The sequence below is a fragment of the Falco rusticolus genome, chromosome 2 (genome assembly GCF_015220075.1).
Source record: "Falco rusticolus isolate bFalRus1 chromosome 2, bFalRus1.pri, whole genome shotgun sequence".
Classification (NCBI taxonomy): Eukaryota; Metazoa; Chordata; class Aves; order Falconiformes; family Falconidae; genus Falco; species Falco rusticolus.
The window spans coordinates 12486014-12500369 of NC_051188.1; the positions used below are offsets into that span (position 1 = coordinate 12486014).

General features: G+C 39.0%; 1 protein-coding gene across 7 annotated transcripts; it reads right to left on the reverse strand.

Annotated features, from left to right (window-relative positions):
- Positions 1-436: 436 nt before the first annotated feature.
- On the reverse strand, positions 437-14204 carry FAM76B (family with sequence similarity 76 member B). 7 transcript variants are annotated; one of them, XM_037376100.1, is made up of 10 exons: positions 14020-14203; positions 13710-13774; positions 13357-13411; positions 11723-11878; positions 10021-10211; positions 7946-7993; positions 7668-7748; positions 6862-6994; positions 3662-3763; positions 437-3043 (listed from the first exon to the last, which is right to left on the reverse strand). In XM_037376100.1, the coding sequence occupies exons 1-10, from the start codon at positions 14122-14124 to the stop codon at positions 2954-2956; spliced, it is 1026 nt and encodes a 341-aa protein (XP_037231997.1). In that variant the 5' UTR covers positions 14125-14203; the 3' UTR covers positions 437-2953. The 7 variants fall into 7 exon arrangements, with proteins under 7 accessions (XP_037231997.1, XP_037231996.1, XP_037231999.1 ...); XM_037376099.1 differs by having other exon boundaries at positions 6862-6997; XM_037376102.1 differs by lacking the exon at positions 7946-7993 and having other exon boundaries at positions 14020-14204.
- Between the last annotated feature and the right edge of the window lie 152 nt (positions 14205-14356).

Below are 14356 nucleotides of genomic sequence, written 5' to 3' on the forward strand. Positions count from 1 at the left end.
TATCAATGTCACTTCCAATCTCAGAATCACCTTACATGTACACAATGTATGTACCAGAAGAACAACCTTATGGTTAACAGCCTAAGACTGAAATTCAGATACTTTTAAACACGACTGCTGATGTTAATCAGCATATAAAAAGCTGCTGAAGGCTTTATTAAATGTCACTAAATTTCAGTTAAACCTTAAGGGTTTTTTTTCTTCTCTACAAGAAAATATTTCTATGATTTATAAGCCTGTTGTAGAAAACCAAAATATTTTCTTGAGAAAAATTAATCTGAAGCTCTAATTTGGCAAAATTTGTAGGCAGCCCAGGGTGTCTAATCTTCCCAGAAATCTAAATACTAAATGCAAATATGAAATTCTTCCCTTTTTTGGCCACAGACTTTTAGCAAGTGACAGTGTGGAGGATTAACATGACATATGAATTTCTGAATAATTTTTAAAGGACAAATTAATGTTTTGACAAGATTTTATTGTGAAACATTGGATTTAGAAAAGGTACAAAATGTCAACGGTCAGATGTGTGCCAGTACAGTATTTCAATAATCTATACATGTGGACAGCTGAATAGCTTTCACTGCAGAACACTTATTTAGACATACTATCTAAAAGGGGGCTGCAATATTCACAGGCTTAAAATACATAAATAACTCGAGCCAAAACGGCCATTTACTGGTCAATGCTAATCAACATCTGGAAACAGGCTAAAACACACAATACAGTACAACAATCTCCTTGCAGATCCACATTTAAAGAACATCAGTTTATTATGTCAATAATTTATAGCTCCAGGACATTATTTTCAGGACTGGGATTCAGTTGGCTAGTTTATAACTTTCAAAAAATTCATGTTAAAAATGAGAATATGGAAGAAAACCCACAGGTCTTTAATTAGAACCAAACACTTTGAAGCCCCTAAAATTTTTTCAGACTGTGATTTATAAAGTCAATCACATCTATAATATAGAAATTCAGGTTGCTGCTTTAAAACGGAACACCTTACTGCAGCTTGAACAGATATCACTAAATAATCTTAATTCAAACATTTCAATTTGCTATGCATTTCTGTATTTTAAAATGAATTTCAACAAACATGGGTCACCATTCAATTTAGAAAAAAAAATTATCAAAATACTAACTCTGAATTAATGAAAGTCATAAATTGGTATACTAAAAAACCCCAACCAACCAACATCCCCAAAGGATAGCAGCACTCTCTACCCTAGTTTAGCAAGTTAAAAGAAGAGCATTTATAAACATACAAAGTTGATTTTAGGGTGTAAAAATACACATATACCATACGAAACAAGACAGTTTGATTTTTTCAAATTATTCAGTTGTCTGTCACTGCTGGAACTTGTTTGAACTACTGAAAAGGTGTTCATTGCTCAGTACGTGAGTGGACAGCCAAGGAACTTTAGATTTTTGTTCTTTAATTAGAAGGTGTGTAGCTTATTCTACACAATTAAGCTTACTGAAATATAAGCAGTTACCCTGTTACCAATCAGTACCCAGAGCTGAACTAAACCTGTACTTAGGTAAGTCTACTTCACTTTATGCCGATTCGTAACTCACCTTCCTGAACGGAGACCTAGGGGTATACCAAATTATGTTTTAATAGAAATTTCTGAATATGACTAATGTCCATTAGGAGCAGAGCTAAACTTAAACTGATGTAATTTAGAATCAAAATCTACTCAAAACATTAAAACAACCCACCCTTTGACACCACATCCACTCCATTAATTTCAAGACCATTAGTTTTGGCTGCTCTTTTCTCATTGTGTATCTTTACTGGGGGATAAAAAAATTGCAATTCATTAAGAACAATCACCATAAGTTACTACTAAATACATTAAATCAGTCAATGGGGAATAATTTTTTTAAAAACTTTGAGTGTATATCACTAATTAAGGATGAAACATTGGGAGTACAATGTCTCCTATGGAATTAAAATTAGTGTTGTGCCAAATGGGAAAAATATATAAACAAACCACTAAACTCCAGTGTGGCAAAAAACATTTCATTTTTTGTTCAGGAAGTGTTTGGCATGAGCAGCACTAACAAAATTCTACACCTCACAGACACAAGCTACAAAGGTTACCTAAAGCCAGTACTCACTGTCCATCAATTAGCTAGCTCTTAATGCTGCTTCAAGCACTGCACTAGCCACTTCGATCTTTGTTTCAGATTCTTCTGTACACACATTTATATTTACATAAAACATTTATTAAACATGATTTTAAAACATAAAAACCTTATGTACAAAATACCAACATTCCTATAAATAAACAGTTGGAGAAAGGCACTTGCAAGAAAAATCTACAGTAAATCTTACAAAAACCACACTGCCTCTGTTACTGTACAATAGATAATCTTTCGGTAAATCCCTATCACAAGAATGTAAAACACTAATTACTTGTTATAACTAAGAATATAACCATTACAGTTGTATTTACACATACATATATGCCTTTTTTTTTGTTTCACTTGAGAGCACCATGATTTCCATTCTAAATTTATATTTTGATACAAAGTAAATGAACAGTTGCCAGAAAAAGTGTTCAGTGTCATTGCAGATTCATAATCTTTTGGCTGACATCAGTGTAGGTTAAAAGACTCAGTTGCTGCTTTGTAAAAAGTACACCTAGTTTTTTTATTGCATGTTGTCCTTTTAGAGAGAGCACTGCTATGTTCTCTATGCAATTGTTAATACTATTGCTGGCAAAAGGTTTCCAATATCAAAAAAATAAAAACATTCTTCAAGCCAGTTGAAGTATTTCATCTGAACAGTAACTAAAAAAGCTGCATATTAATTATAAAAACGTGTAGGAAACATGCCAACTAATCTGGTGTGCAAAAATATTTTTTCCACTACACAGGATTTTAAGGGCTTCACAGAATTACTCAAATTTACATTGAGTAGCAAACCCCACGAATAACCAGTTCCTCAAGGAGATGTTAGTATACTCCCACTTTTATCAAACTTTTTACCCTTTGACAATGCTGCAACCTGTTTGAGCAGTTCTCTGTTTTTGGCCTGAAATACAGATAAAAAAAATAATTATGAATTACGGAAACATCTTAGATAGTAGTGTCATACACTAATTTCCCATTGCATTTATGAATGATCACTTTTCAAAGATTTGTATATGCTTTCTGATATACATATTCCATCTTTAACAGAAAAAGGTAACCACATTTCCTGTACTGCAAAATTCAGTATCTGAGGTATTGCACTGAGTACCTGTTCAGTTTGTGATTTATGAGGCAGCGATTCAGGCTTTCCTTCTGATAAAGTATGCTTTAACAAGAGACACTTAACTGTCAACTGCGTTAACGCTGAGCCCTTAAATCAGATCAACAGCATACTGACAACTGATTTAGGCATCAGAGAACAGACACAAAAAATAACATAACCTCTGAGAAAGCATGTGAGGCAAACCTCTATCTCTTGAAGTTAGAAAGCCATTCTTACAGTGAGTTTAACTCATACGGAGATTGTCGGTTGACTGCAGAACCGCTGTACAATGCATTCAAAATTAAACATGGTAATGACCGTTCAGGAACTTGGTACTATTTCGTTGCCGTGAGTGAACAGCCAGAATACATAACTCCATCTGAAGTATTTCTCAAGTACTGATAAGCAAGTACTCACCTGCAACTGTTCCACAGTTTCCTTGTGAGCTTTCTCCATACTGTTCATCTTCGTCCTCAAGTTAGACTCCTGGTACTGGAAGTCTGCCTTCAGTTCTGTCAACTGAAAACACGAATTCTATGAAGATTCCTTGGACTGCGACAGTATACATCTTCTAATCAACCTGTGAAATCTTTATGGAAGCACTAGGAACCTCAGGAAACACTATATTCATTTCCCATTTAATACTGACAGCTCAGCACTTGAGAAGTAGCTTGAAATGCAAGTATGCTTACTTTATATGAAGAAAAGAACGGTACTTCCGTAACTGTATTGTTTGCTCAGGACTTGGTATAAAGAAGGTTAATCCTCAACACAAAAAATAATTCAAATACAAGACTAATGATTTATAATCTTAGCTGTTTTTTCAACTGAGAGTCACTTATCACAATCTTCAGTTAAGTTTCTTCAGTTATATGGTATGGTAACACATGGAAAATCTTCCAAAGACAACAGAAAGGAGTCTTTTGTGTACTTTCATGCTACAATTTGTCCTAAACAGAAGTATACGTTCCAGAGTCTCACTGCTTCTCAATCTACAACAATACTGAATTAAACTGTGTTATTAGAAATGTGTCATTAAAATAACTTATGATTTAATTCTGAGCGTATGGTGTAGTACCGCTGGCACTGGGTCTCCCCTGAGACAGGCTCAAATCCAGACGACATACACCAAGGCAGGTGTTTCTAAACTGTGATGTACGCTTCTATCCAAGCAGCTGAAAGCTTCTTCTGGAAGCATGTACAGCTGGGTGAACTACTAACAGTTTGCTGTATGTGGACCCAGAAGTTTTAGGAACCACTTATTTAAAAAGTTTAGTTCCTCAAAGCATCTCAGATTCACCTGGCTATTTTGAACCTCTCCAGTTCAAAATCTGGAATTTTCAGGAAATGAAGACTCTTTGCTAGCAAAGAAGCCCGCTATAACAAACCAGAGCCTACATTCTGAAAATGACTACCAAGACAGCTATTGCCAACCTTAGTATGTGTCAAATCACATGTAGTGAAACAAAACATTCAAAAGAACTGGCAATCAGATCGTCCTAAATAAAGTGCAGGTATCTTGACACAAAGATATTACACCCCTCACTGTACACAGTCTGCTGCTCAAGGTATGTACTTAAGAGCTGTTGTAAATTCCAGGGTACCCAGCATAAAACCACATACCACAAACCAAATATTAAACAAACCTAGCAGTTGTATTGCACCATAGTAGAGTATGCAACTAGATGAGCAAACACACTACCTGTGAACATTCAGCAAGTTACAGTCCCTTCCCGGTGATTAAGCCTCAGGGCCCCACAGTAATGTCTTGGTGTCTCGTTAATATTTTGTCCAGAAAGCAAAACAAGGCTAGTACTGCAAACAGTAAGCGCTGGTAATGACATGTCTGAGGTCTCGCCTCCTTAACAAAAAATAATTAATGAGGATTGTCTGTAAAGCTGGTGTACTGAGTTGTTTTTGTTGCCATACGTTACACATTCCAGAGGTTTTCTTTTGGAGCGCTGCAAATTGTTCAGACACTGTCCCTAGACAAGTCTTGGAATAATATCTTAACAGGACTCTCCCACAGGTCTGGCTCAGGCTTTTATCCCAGTAAATGTCTTTACTACCTCACAGTCAAAAAAAAGACCCTGCAGTGCATTAACCTGTTGTAAATTTTTCAGCTATACAAACACTGTAGGATGCGTTCAGCTTTTCTCCCCTACCCCACAGCAGCTGAAGAAAGTAAGCGACGTTCTGAAAGCGAGTAATTTGTGCCTGAAGGAGTCCTTAAGTTCAAAGAACTCCGAGGTCAAATAGTTTTAGCAGTGGGGATATAAAAAATTATTAGACATTCTCCTTATGGCAACAGCACAAAACAAGTTACTGCAGTGGTTACACAGAAGCAGGTGACATTTCCTTACCTAACCATTCTGTTAGTTTTGCCCAGTAGATAAAACGGAAAAACAGCTAAGTGAGTTTCCTACTGATTCGTGACTAGTTTTATGAGAGAGAGATCAGGGCCTTAACGTTTGTCCTTTGAAGAAAATATGTAAGAGAATCCCTGACAAACTTCTTTCACATTAACTGCTTAAAGGCTTGAAATAGCAAGTACTTCCAACACTAGGTATATTATAACAGTGATATAAACAAAAAAATGTTCAATATCCTTTATACAACACAAGTGTAGAAATTAAGATACTAAACCATGGTTTAAAAGGGGAAGCGTTTTCCTTTCAGGGTCAATGAACCTTTCTTAACCATCAATATTTTGACAGGCCGCCATACATCTATAATCAAAATTTTACTTGAAAACACAGTAAATTTATTTTTAATACAACTCCATAACCTATTCAATTCTGAACAGAATATTCAATTCTAGAGCCACCATTACAGTGTCTTAAAAGCATCTAGTTAATCAGATGGCAGACAAACAAGCTCTAATAAAGGCAGAGCACAGTATGCATTTGTGTTTATTTCTCTTTTCTTGTCAGTCGTTAGGTTGTTTGAAGGGTGTATGTCTTCTATGAGTTTCACTGCAGCCATTTGAGCCTATTTCACTTAACTTTTGTTGACTGCCAGGCACCTAATCCCAGCTTTTCTTCTAGTCTCTGACCATCCACAAAGATGTGACAACTTATACCACACATGCTACCCATCTTTTAAAATCCAAACACTTAATTTTCATACATTGTGTATGTAAATTTGGACATAAATTCATTAATTATGGCTACAGTTGCTTTAATTTAAAACTAAACAAAAACTATGCTAAACTCTGAATGGTTACTGCTCTTAATCCTCCTCTTACTGTGTGTGCCCATCAGTCTATGTAGGTATCCAGGATCCTTGCCATCACTCAGTTTAGAATATGTAACTCATAGAAGGCACCGTCTGGCATTTTATCCATCACCTGTGGCATGCAGCCTGAGTAACAGTGAACCAGATGACTAGCTTCTAGGTGGCTCAAGTGAGGTAAGATGAATTCCTCTTTGACTTAGAGCCAAAATATATTCATGATACAAAAGTCCCAAACTTGTCCTTTAAATGGTAAGATCTGATTAGTCACTAGAAAATAAAAACTAGGTACAATTTTTTTATCTCACCATTTTGACATTGTTAGCAGTCCACTAAATAGAAAACAAAATGATGAAGTTTTATTAAGCAGGTGCAACTTTTACCTTTTTATCTTTTTCTAAAATAGTCTGATCTCTTTGCTGCAGAAGACGTTTAAGTGACATTACTTCTTCTTTCAGTTGACTTATAAGGACAAAGTTGTCAGTTCCTCCACTGTCTGCTGACTGATTTATAGAGCTACTAAAAATAAAAAACAATAGTTACTTATTACATCAATAGAAAAACAGTATTTTTAAAAAAATTTCAATTGGATAATAATTCCACAAACATCCTTAAGGACTAATGCAAAAAAAGTATGTACCTGACAGAAATAGATGCAACTGGCAAATTACCTTACTAATGGCAGACATTACATACACCTGCAGAAATATAATGAAGTATTAGCTTTGAGGGGGACAAATACCTTTTGACTGAAACAGCCACTTTTATTCCAACTGTTTGGCCAGAGACAAAATAAAGATTCAGTCTTGCACATTAAGGTCCAAAGACTTCTCTACTTACTAGGTCAGCTTTAAGCAGCAGCTTAAACCCTGCATCTAACTGACAAAATGCCAATGTCAGAGAATACTGTTTTGTTGATAACTCTTACCTCATACATAAGCTTTATTTAATTTTGCCCCAGACAGCTTAAAAGCAGGAAAACACTGCCAGTTTTCTGCTAATAAAGTCATTTAGTTGACTGACAGCACTCAGATGCCACCCAATAATCTCTCTGTCTGGACAATAGTTTCACCTCCCTCATTCTTCAGACAAAAAAAAAAAAAAAGAAAAAAAAAAAAAGAAGCAATTGGCCACAAATCAGTGCTCTACTTGGTTGAAATGGCTCAGCTTTACAAAAATATAACTTTACCTATCTCCATTTGATGGCTTGGATTCCAGTTTGGGTTTTTTCTTTGGAGTTTCATTCTGAATAGCTGCAGAGGATTTATGGCTGAAATCAAACAAAATGTAAACCTAAAGCCTCATACTATATAACTCTCTAATATCACCATTTGGTACATGTAAAATAACTAACTCATGCTCCTATCCGGAATGCCAGAGACTAGCCAGAAATGCAAGAAAAAAAGTCCTTTAAGTGAAAACTGCAAGATGAATTAAAAGGAAATTAATAAATAATATCATATTTACCTCTGTTTCCATAGTCCCTGATCTTGTTCTGGACTCAGATTGCTGATTCTGAAATATGTGAAATGTACTTGGTAACTGACCAAACATGCCATTATTTCTAAGTTTATGTGAATGGTATCTGTCTTTGAGAAAAATGCACACCCCCTCCCTGTTTTGTTTTGGGTTTGGTTTTTTTTAAATGAAGACAGTTAACAATAAAGTATTTTCAGCTGGACAGTTGTATTATCAGTCATATTCGTGACCACTCCTTACTATGTCAGGATGCTATAGAAATATTTCTTGCCTAGATGTTTACACTATTCTAAGACACAAGGGGTAGACTTCCAGACTGACGGCTAAATTCTTTTTTGCTGGTACCTCCCAATTCTTGTGAACTTTATATTGCTAATCTTGTACTCAGCAAGCTGGTGTACAGCAGCATTCCTGGGATTCCCATACTGCCATATGAACACTGCCTGAAGCGGTGCTTATGTGGTAGCGTAAGAGCAAAGTTAAGTTTTGGATCCCTGAAAATAGCTTCTTCTCAATTATTTGTTTTCAGTAATTTCAAAAGCAACTAACACCGTCGATATAGGAATGGCAGAATGTGGAAGACCGCAGTGAATGAAATAGTTCAAAGAATCCGTACTTCTACCTTGTTGTTTCTATTGTCTCATCTCAACAATAACTGAAATGGACAGGGAAAGAGTCATATTTATTGGGGACCCCTAGCAGCCTACAGAAAAAAGGTGCCAAACCAGGAACATTGCGATCTGTATAGAGATGTACTTTCTTTTATAACTCTTCATTATATTAGAAGCTCTATTCTGTCGTAGAGAGCTAACTTCTTTTTTAATCCTTACTGTATCTCTGCCATGTGCATTAAATTAGATTTGGCTTGTTATAACTCAATTTTCAGCAGAGATTTAGAAGAGAAAAAGTACAAGAACTCTCTGCATGACCAGAATAATTTTCTTCAAATTCCTCAAAACCCAAATCATATTTTTCTCTTTTTTTAAGTGAAAGTATGTGTATTTCTCTTCTCATTCCCAGTATCATTCCAGCTTCTTTTGCTTCTATCTTTAAGTCACACTTAGGCAAGTTTCAGTCAAAATGGAAAATTATATGCCCTAGAGGAGTGAAGCTTAGAATTAAAGTGTTTGTGTGTCTGGGGTCAGGGCTATTACCATTGCAGCAGTAGTATTTACTATCCATCACAAAAATAAAATAAGTAGTTCTGAAGTTATGCTGCCATAGGCCTACCGATTAAAATAAGAATGATTATATAATTATAGTTATAAACTATAATTATAAAATACTATTATAAAAACCAAATAATTTATGGTATTTACGACTAAATAAACTGGGTAAGTCTGTTAAGGTTGGTACGCCCTGCATATACAAATGCCAGGGCCAGAGACAGCATGCTGAGAAAAGTTGCAGAAGATGGGACAAAACTGTGTGGAATATCAGTGCCAGTAACTGAACTGACAGTGTTATTTTCCTGTGGCTGTATCACAGCCACTCAGAAACTGCCTGAACTCAGAAACAAGATCTGATTATAAACCTAGCAAAGAGATGCAAAGTGGTCCTAGACTGAGGGTGATCCCACACCGTTGCTTCTGCTTCTCCGTTCAACTGCAGGTATGTGTGCAGAAACAGGTCAGGATGAAGTTAAAGTGAGCAAAGTAGCTGTCCTGTGCTCACTGCTAATACACCACCTTTTAACCCACGGTAAACGCATGTAAAGGAGTAGTTATCACACAGCAGTTACTACTTAGAAAGCCAAATTCAAGTTTATCCTTAAGTAACTTGTTTCTGTAGCCATTCCATGGCTTTCTTTTCTAGACTTGCTATCAATTTTAAAATCAACTAGTGTGAAGATCATCAAGAATTTCTGCTTTATGCTGACCTCCCTTCACCCAAACTGTAAGAATACAGGGATTTGACAGAACATGGAAGAACAACATTCTGCTGCTGCTTTTGATGCCATGTTTTAAACAGCATTTCTTATTTCCTTTGATTTGATCTCAGTACTAACAGAACACATAGGAGGAAGAGTTACCAACAAACACTTGAGTTTTTTAAATACTTACTTATGATGACTGCTGCTGTGACGATGATGATGGTGGTGATGGTGTTTTGAATGATGCTGGTCTTTCTCAGTAAGAGATGAGGATGAGGAGTTAGAATGTGAAGATCCTAGGCTCTTCCTCTGTTCTTTTGTCTTCTGTAGCACTCTCTTGTAGGACAATGTGCAGAGCCAACACAACAACTTTCCATCAACCTTTTGGGAAATAATTCATAGCAGAGTTTTTTTCCAAGTATACTTGCACTAGAAAGATGTACTTCAGTATTTGCAAGAAAATTTTGTTTCACTTCATCTGTTACCTTTGGGAAAAATCCAGACATCTCTTTGGTACAAAACAGCACTAGCATATCTCCAACATATGCACATTATCTTTTAGCAAAGTGAATCTTGTTCCATTTCTTTTTGTTGTTTAAAAGTTATGGTAGAAAGCGGTCTTAGCAAATGTTGGACTCTCTCTGTATGACAGAAGTAATAGTAACTTTTTAAAGGGACAAATCATTTTAAACTTAGACACCATGTTCTCTCTCTCTTAACCCATTGTATTCCAGACAGAATCAAGATGTCCACTGTTACTCGTACCAAGAAAATTCTTCTGTAAAAACAGTATTATTCTTGGATTCAGGCAAAAGGCTTTTGAGGTGTCCTGGTTGCAGCTGGGATAGTGTTAATTTTCTTCTTAGTAGTTAGTACAGTGCTGCGTTTTGGATTTGGTGTGAGAGCAATGCTGATAGCAAATTGATGTTTTCAGTTGTTGCTGGGTGATGTTTATACTAAACCAAGGACTTTTCAGTTCCTTGGGCCCTGCCAGCCAGAGGGCTGGAGGGGCACGGGAAACTGGGAGGTGACACAGCCAGGACAGCTGACCCAAGCTAGCCAAAGGGATATTCCATACCATGTGACGTAATGCTGAGTATATAAACTGGGGGAGGAAGAAGGAAGGGGGGGACATTTGGCATTACGGCGTTTGTCTTCCCGAGTAACCGTTACGTGTGACGGAGCCCGGCTGCCCTGGGGATGGCCGAACACCTGCCTGCCCAGGGAAGTGGGGAATGAATTCCTTGCTTTGCTTTGCTTGCGTGCGCGGCTTTTGCTTTACCTATTGAATTGTTCTTATCTCAACCCTTGAGTTTTACATTCCTTTCCGATCCTCCTCCTCATCCCTCTGGGTGGGGGGCAGCGAGCAAACGGCTGCGTGGTGCTTGGCTGCCGGCTGGGGTTAAACCATGACATGAGGTCATCCCCTCAGCACCTTCTGGAATGAGAAAGTGGCACCACCAAAGCTATTTAAAAAAACAGAAGGGGCTGCTCAGAGCAGTCTACCTCTCTGGTGCTGTACTTTAAGGCAAGGCAGGCAAATCAGAAGAGTGAGTGACAGATTCAAGTCATGGACATATGTAAGATCCAATGGATGGGAAAATAAAAATAAAAAATAATCAAAGCACGAGGAACTGTTCAACTCTTTAACCTCTGTTCCCCAGCTACAACTGTCAGCTTAAGCTTACTTTTAAAAAGAGTGACTTAATTTAAAGTAAGGTGGCTCAGCAGCTAACATAACAATTGCAAGTTGTGAAATTTAATTCAAATACTGTAAAGAATGGCAACTTTAATATTACTGAACTTCAGATACATTTCCTGTTAATCTTTCTCTTACGAAGGAGGAACATTGTTGTTACATTAAGCCATTACAGCTGTGAAACAAAGCCTACCTTCCTCCTTCCCTCCTCTTTTCGATCAAAAGCACACTGCTGTTTACACTGTTCGCACGTCTGTGGTGGGCCGTACTTCTTCTCAGAGTTGGTGCAACGCTGACACTTTGTGCCAATAAATGCTGCAATAATGTTACAATACTGACAAGGCTTGGGCTGAAAAACAGGTAAGTTGAACTGAAGTTAATACATGTACTGTTTCTGTAACGAACACAGGTATTTTAAAACTCACAATGATGCTGCTAAACTACTAGCACTTCAAATAACCTATTTTACAAGAACCTTTTTCCTACCATTTCTATCTTTAGTACTGAACTTTTCCTCTAAAATGATGATTCTTAAAAGGTCAAAAACAGTCTGGACTTTCTGTGAAATCCCAGGTACAGTCATCAAAAGGGACACATACAGCGTGATTGCTTACCTCTATGCCTACTTTTTTTTTTTTTTTTTTAAATATGATGACAATTTCTCTCAGGTTTACTACATATCTAAAGAAATGACTTCAAGAGATTTAAAAGAAGAGTAATCAAGCCATTTTTTTAGACTGGAAGTTTCTGATAATGTCCCTCTCCTTTGCACTACTCAGGGATTTGATAACCCTATGGCTCCAAGATTAGCATCCTGATTCCTGCAATTCTGCAGGAAACTTAAAAACCCACACAAACAACAACTGCAGATACCATACCATCAGGTCAGGTTATCAACTTCTACATCATACACTCAACTAGAATAATACGTTGCTGGAAAATAAAATTGCTGTCAGTTTTCACAGGTTAGAAATAGCTGATTATCTTCCATGCTGTTCCGTTTTTTTGATGACCTACTGATAAAAAGCATTGTTGTCTCTCTCTTGCACTTCATTTTGCTATATTTTAAGCTTTTGAAAGTGTGTACTTTGTTCAGTTTACATTTACATTCACAAAATGCCCCGCTACATATCAACAGCTGTTAGGTTTCTCAAATAAACTGAATTTCATCTAACACTATTTATGTCAAGTATATAGAAGTCATGCACTTTTCTTTCACTAGATCGTCTTGATGCCTTCAATAAACTGGTATCTGCAGGGCGCTCGGATACAATGTGTGCATTCATATAATACAAAATTTTTTCTAAACAGAACTAAAGCTGCAATTCACAATGAGAAAATGCAAAGTAACAAGAATACAGCTAATACTCATAAAATCTTTTCTACTTAATAGCTTAATATGATTAACATCTGTTTAAAATTTTTAAGACTTAAAAAATACAAAGTATGCAGTATTATTAGATTCTCACATTTACCACTCATTAAAAACACAGACAGCTAACGGTCTTTGTGCCATCAAGTATGTGTTTTTGGGAATATGTGAAGAATGACTTTACACACATAAAGCCAAATAGCATTGCTTTTGCTACAAATAGCTACGTTGCAGTTATTCTTAACTGTTAAGCTACATATAGCCACAACGATTTCAACTGGAAAAAGAAACCGTAAGCCATGAAGGAAATCAAGAGCTGCCGGTAATTTTCATCACCTTCCTGAAAGGTTTTCGGTTTTCTTCCCGAAAACAAAAGATCAGTTGCAAGAGAGCTTCTTCTGATTTAAAACATGCATGAACTTGACTTCAATATTTAGAACCAAGAGCCTACTCACCGTTCCAAACTGCTTCACGTTTTGGGCGCATTTCTTGCATATCGTATTAGTTTTGCTAAAGATAAAATTGCATAATGTTGAATTCAGCAACAAACACACCCCTCAAAATTCTTTCCTATGCAATTACTGGAAAACACACATGCAAACACACGCCGTGGTAAGCGGTTAGCGGCAAGTAGACGAATCTAAGGCTGGGCTGCGTTTAGGGCCCCGCTCGCGTCGCCTCAGCGGCCGGGCGGGTTGCAGCACTGCGGGACTGCCCTCGGCAGCGTCCCCACCGGGGTCAGCTCCGCCGTTAGGAGCGGCCGCCGCCGGGGCAGGTCCCGGCAGGGCGAGGCGGGCCCCTCCCGTACCTCTCCTGCTGGAACTCCGACCGGCAGTAAGTGCATTTCACGATGGGGTGGGCGATCCGACACTCCTGAGGAGAGAAGAGCGGCGTTACCCCCCGCTCCGCCAAAGCCTCCAAACCGGCCCCGCCGGGCGCTACCCCAGGGGCGTCCCGCCGGACTGGCGGCCGCCCCCCCGCCCCTGGGGACGGCGCCTCCCCCCGCGACGGCCCCGGCAGGCTGGGGCTGCGGGAGCCCGGCCCCGGCGCGGGGGGCCCCGTCCCGACCAGCGCTGCCCCCCCGGCCCCGCCCGCGCCTCGCCTCAGCGCCGCCGCACCTTGCACAGCTGCTGGCCCTGGGAGAGCTCCTCGAAGGGGTAGCGCTGGTTGCACTTGGTGCAGGCGTAAAGAGCCGGGGCGGCCGCCGCGGCCGCCGCCGCCATCCGCGCCGCGGCCGGCGGGGCGGACACGGGCGGGCCGAGGGAGGGGAAGAGGGAGGTGCCGGGGCGAGGGCCGGAGCGGCCGCCTGGGCTGCCGGGGAGCCGCCGCCGCCGCCGCCGCCCCTCCCCTTCCGCCGCCGCCGCGCCTGGGGAGCGCGCCCCGCCGCCGCCCTAGGCCCCGCGCTGAGCCCGCGCCGCCGAGCCGCGTCCCCCTTGTGTCGGCATCAGCGTCACC

Coding starts and splice junctions, on each gene's coding strand:
- FAM76B (XM_037376099.1), bottom strand. CDS start 14,124: ATGGCGGCGGCGGCCGCGGCGGCCGCCCCGGCTCTTTACGCCTGCACC. Junction 13,775..14,019: donor AGGGCCAGCAGCTGTGCAAG/GTGCGGCGGCGC, acceptor TTCTCTCCTCAG/GAGTGTCGGATCGCCCACCC. Junction 7,749..7,945: donor CAGGGACTATGGAAACAGAG/GTAAATATGATA, acceptor GTTTGATTTCAG/CCATAAATCCTCTGCAGCTA.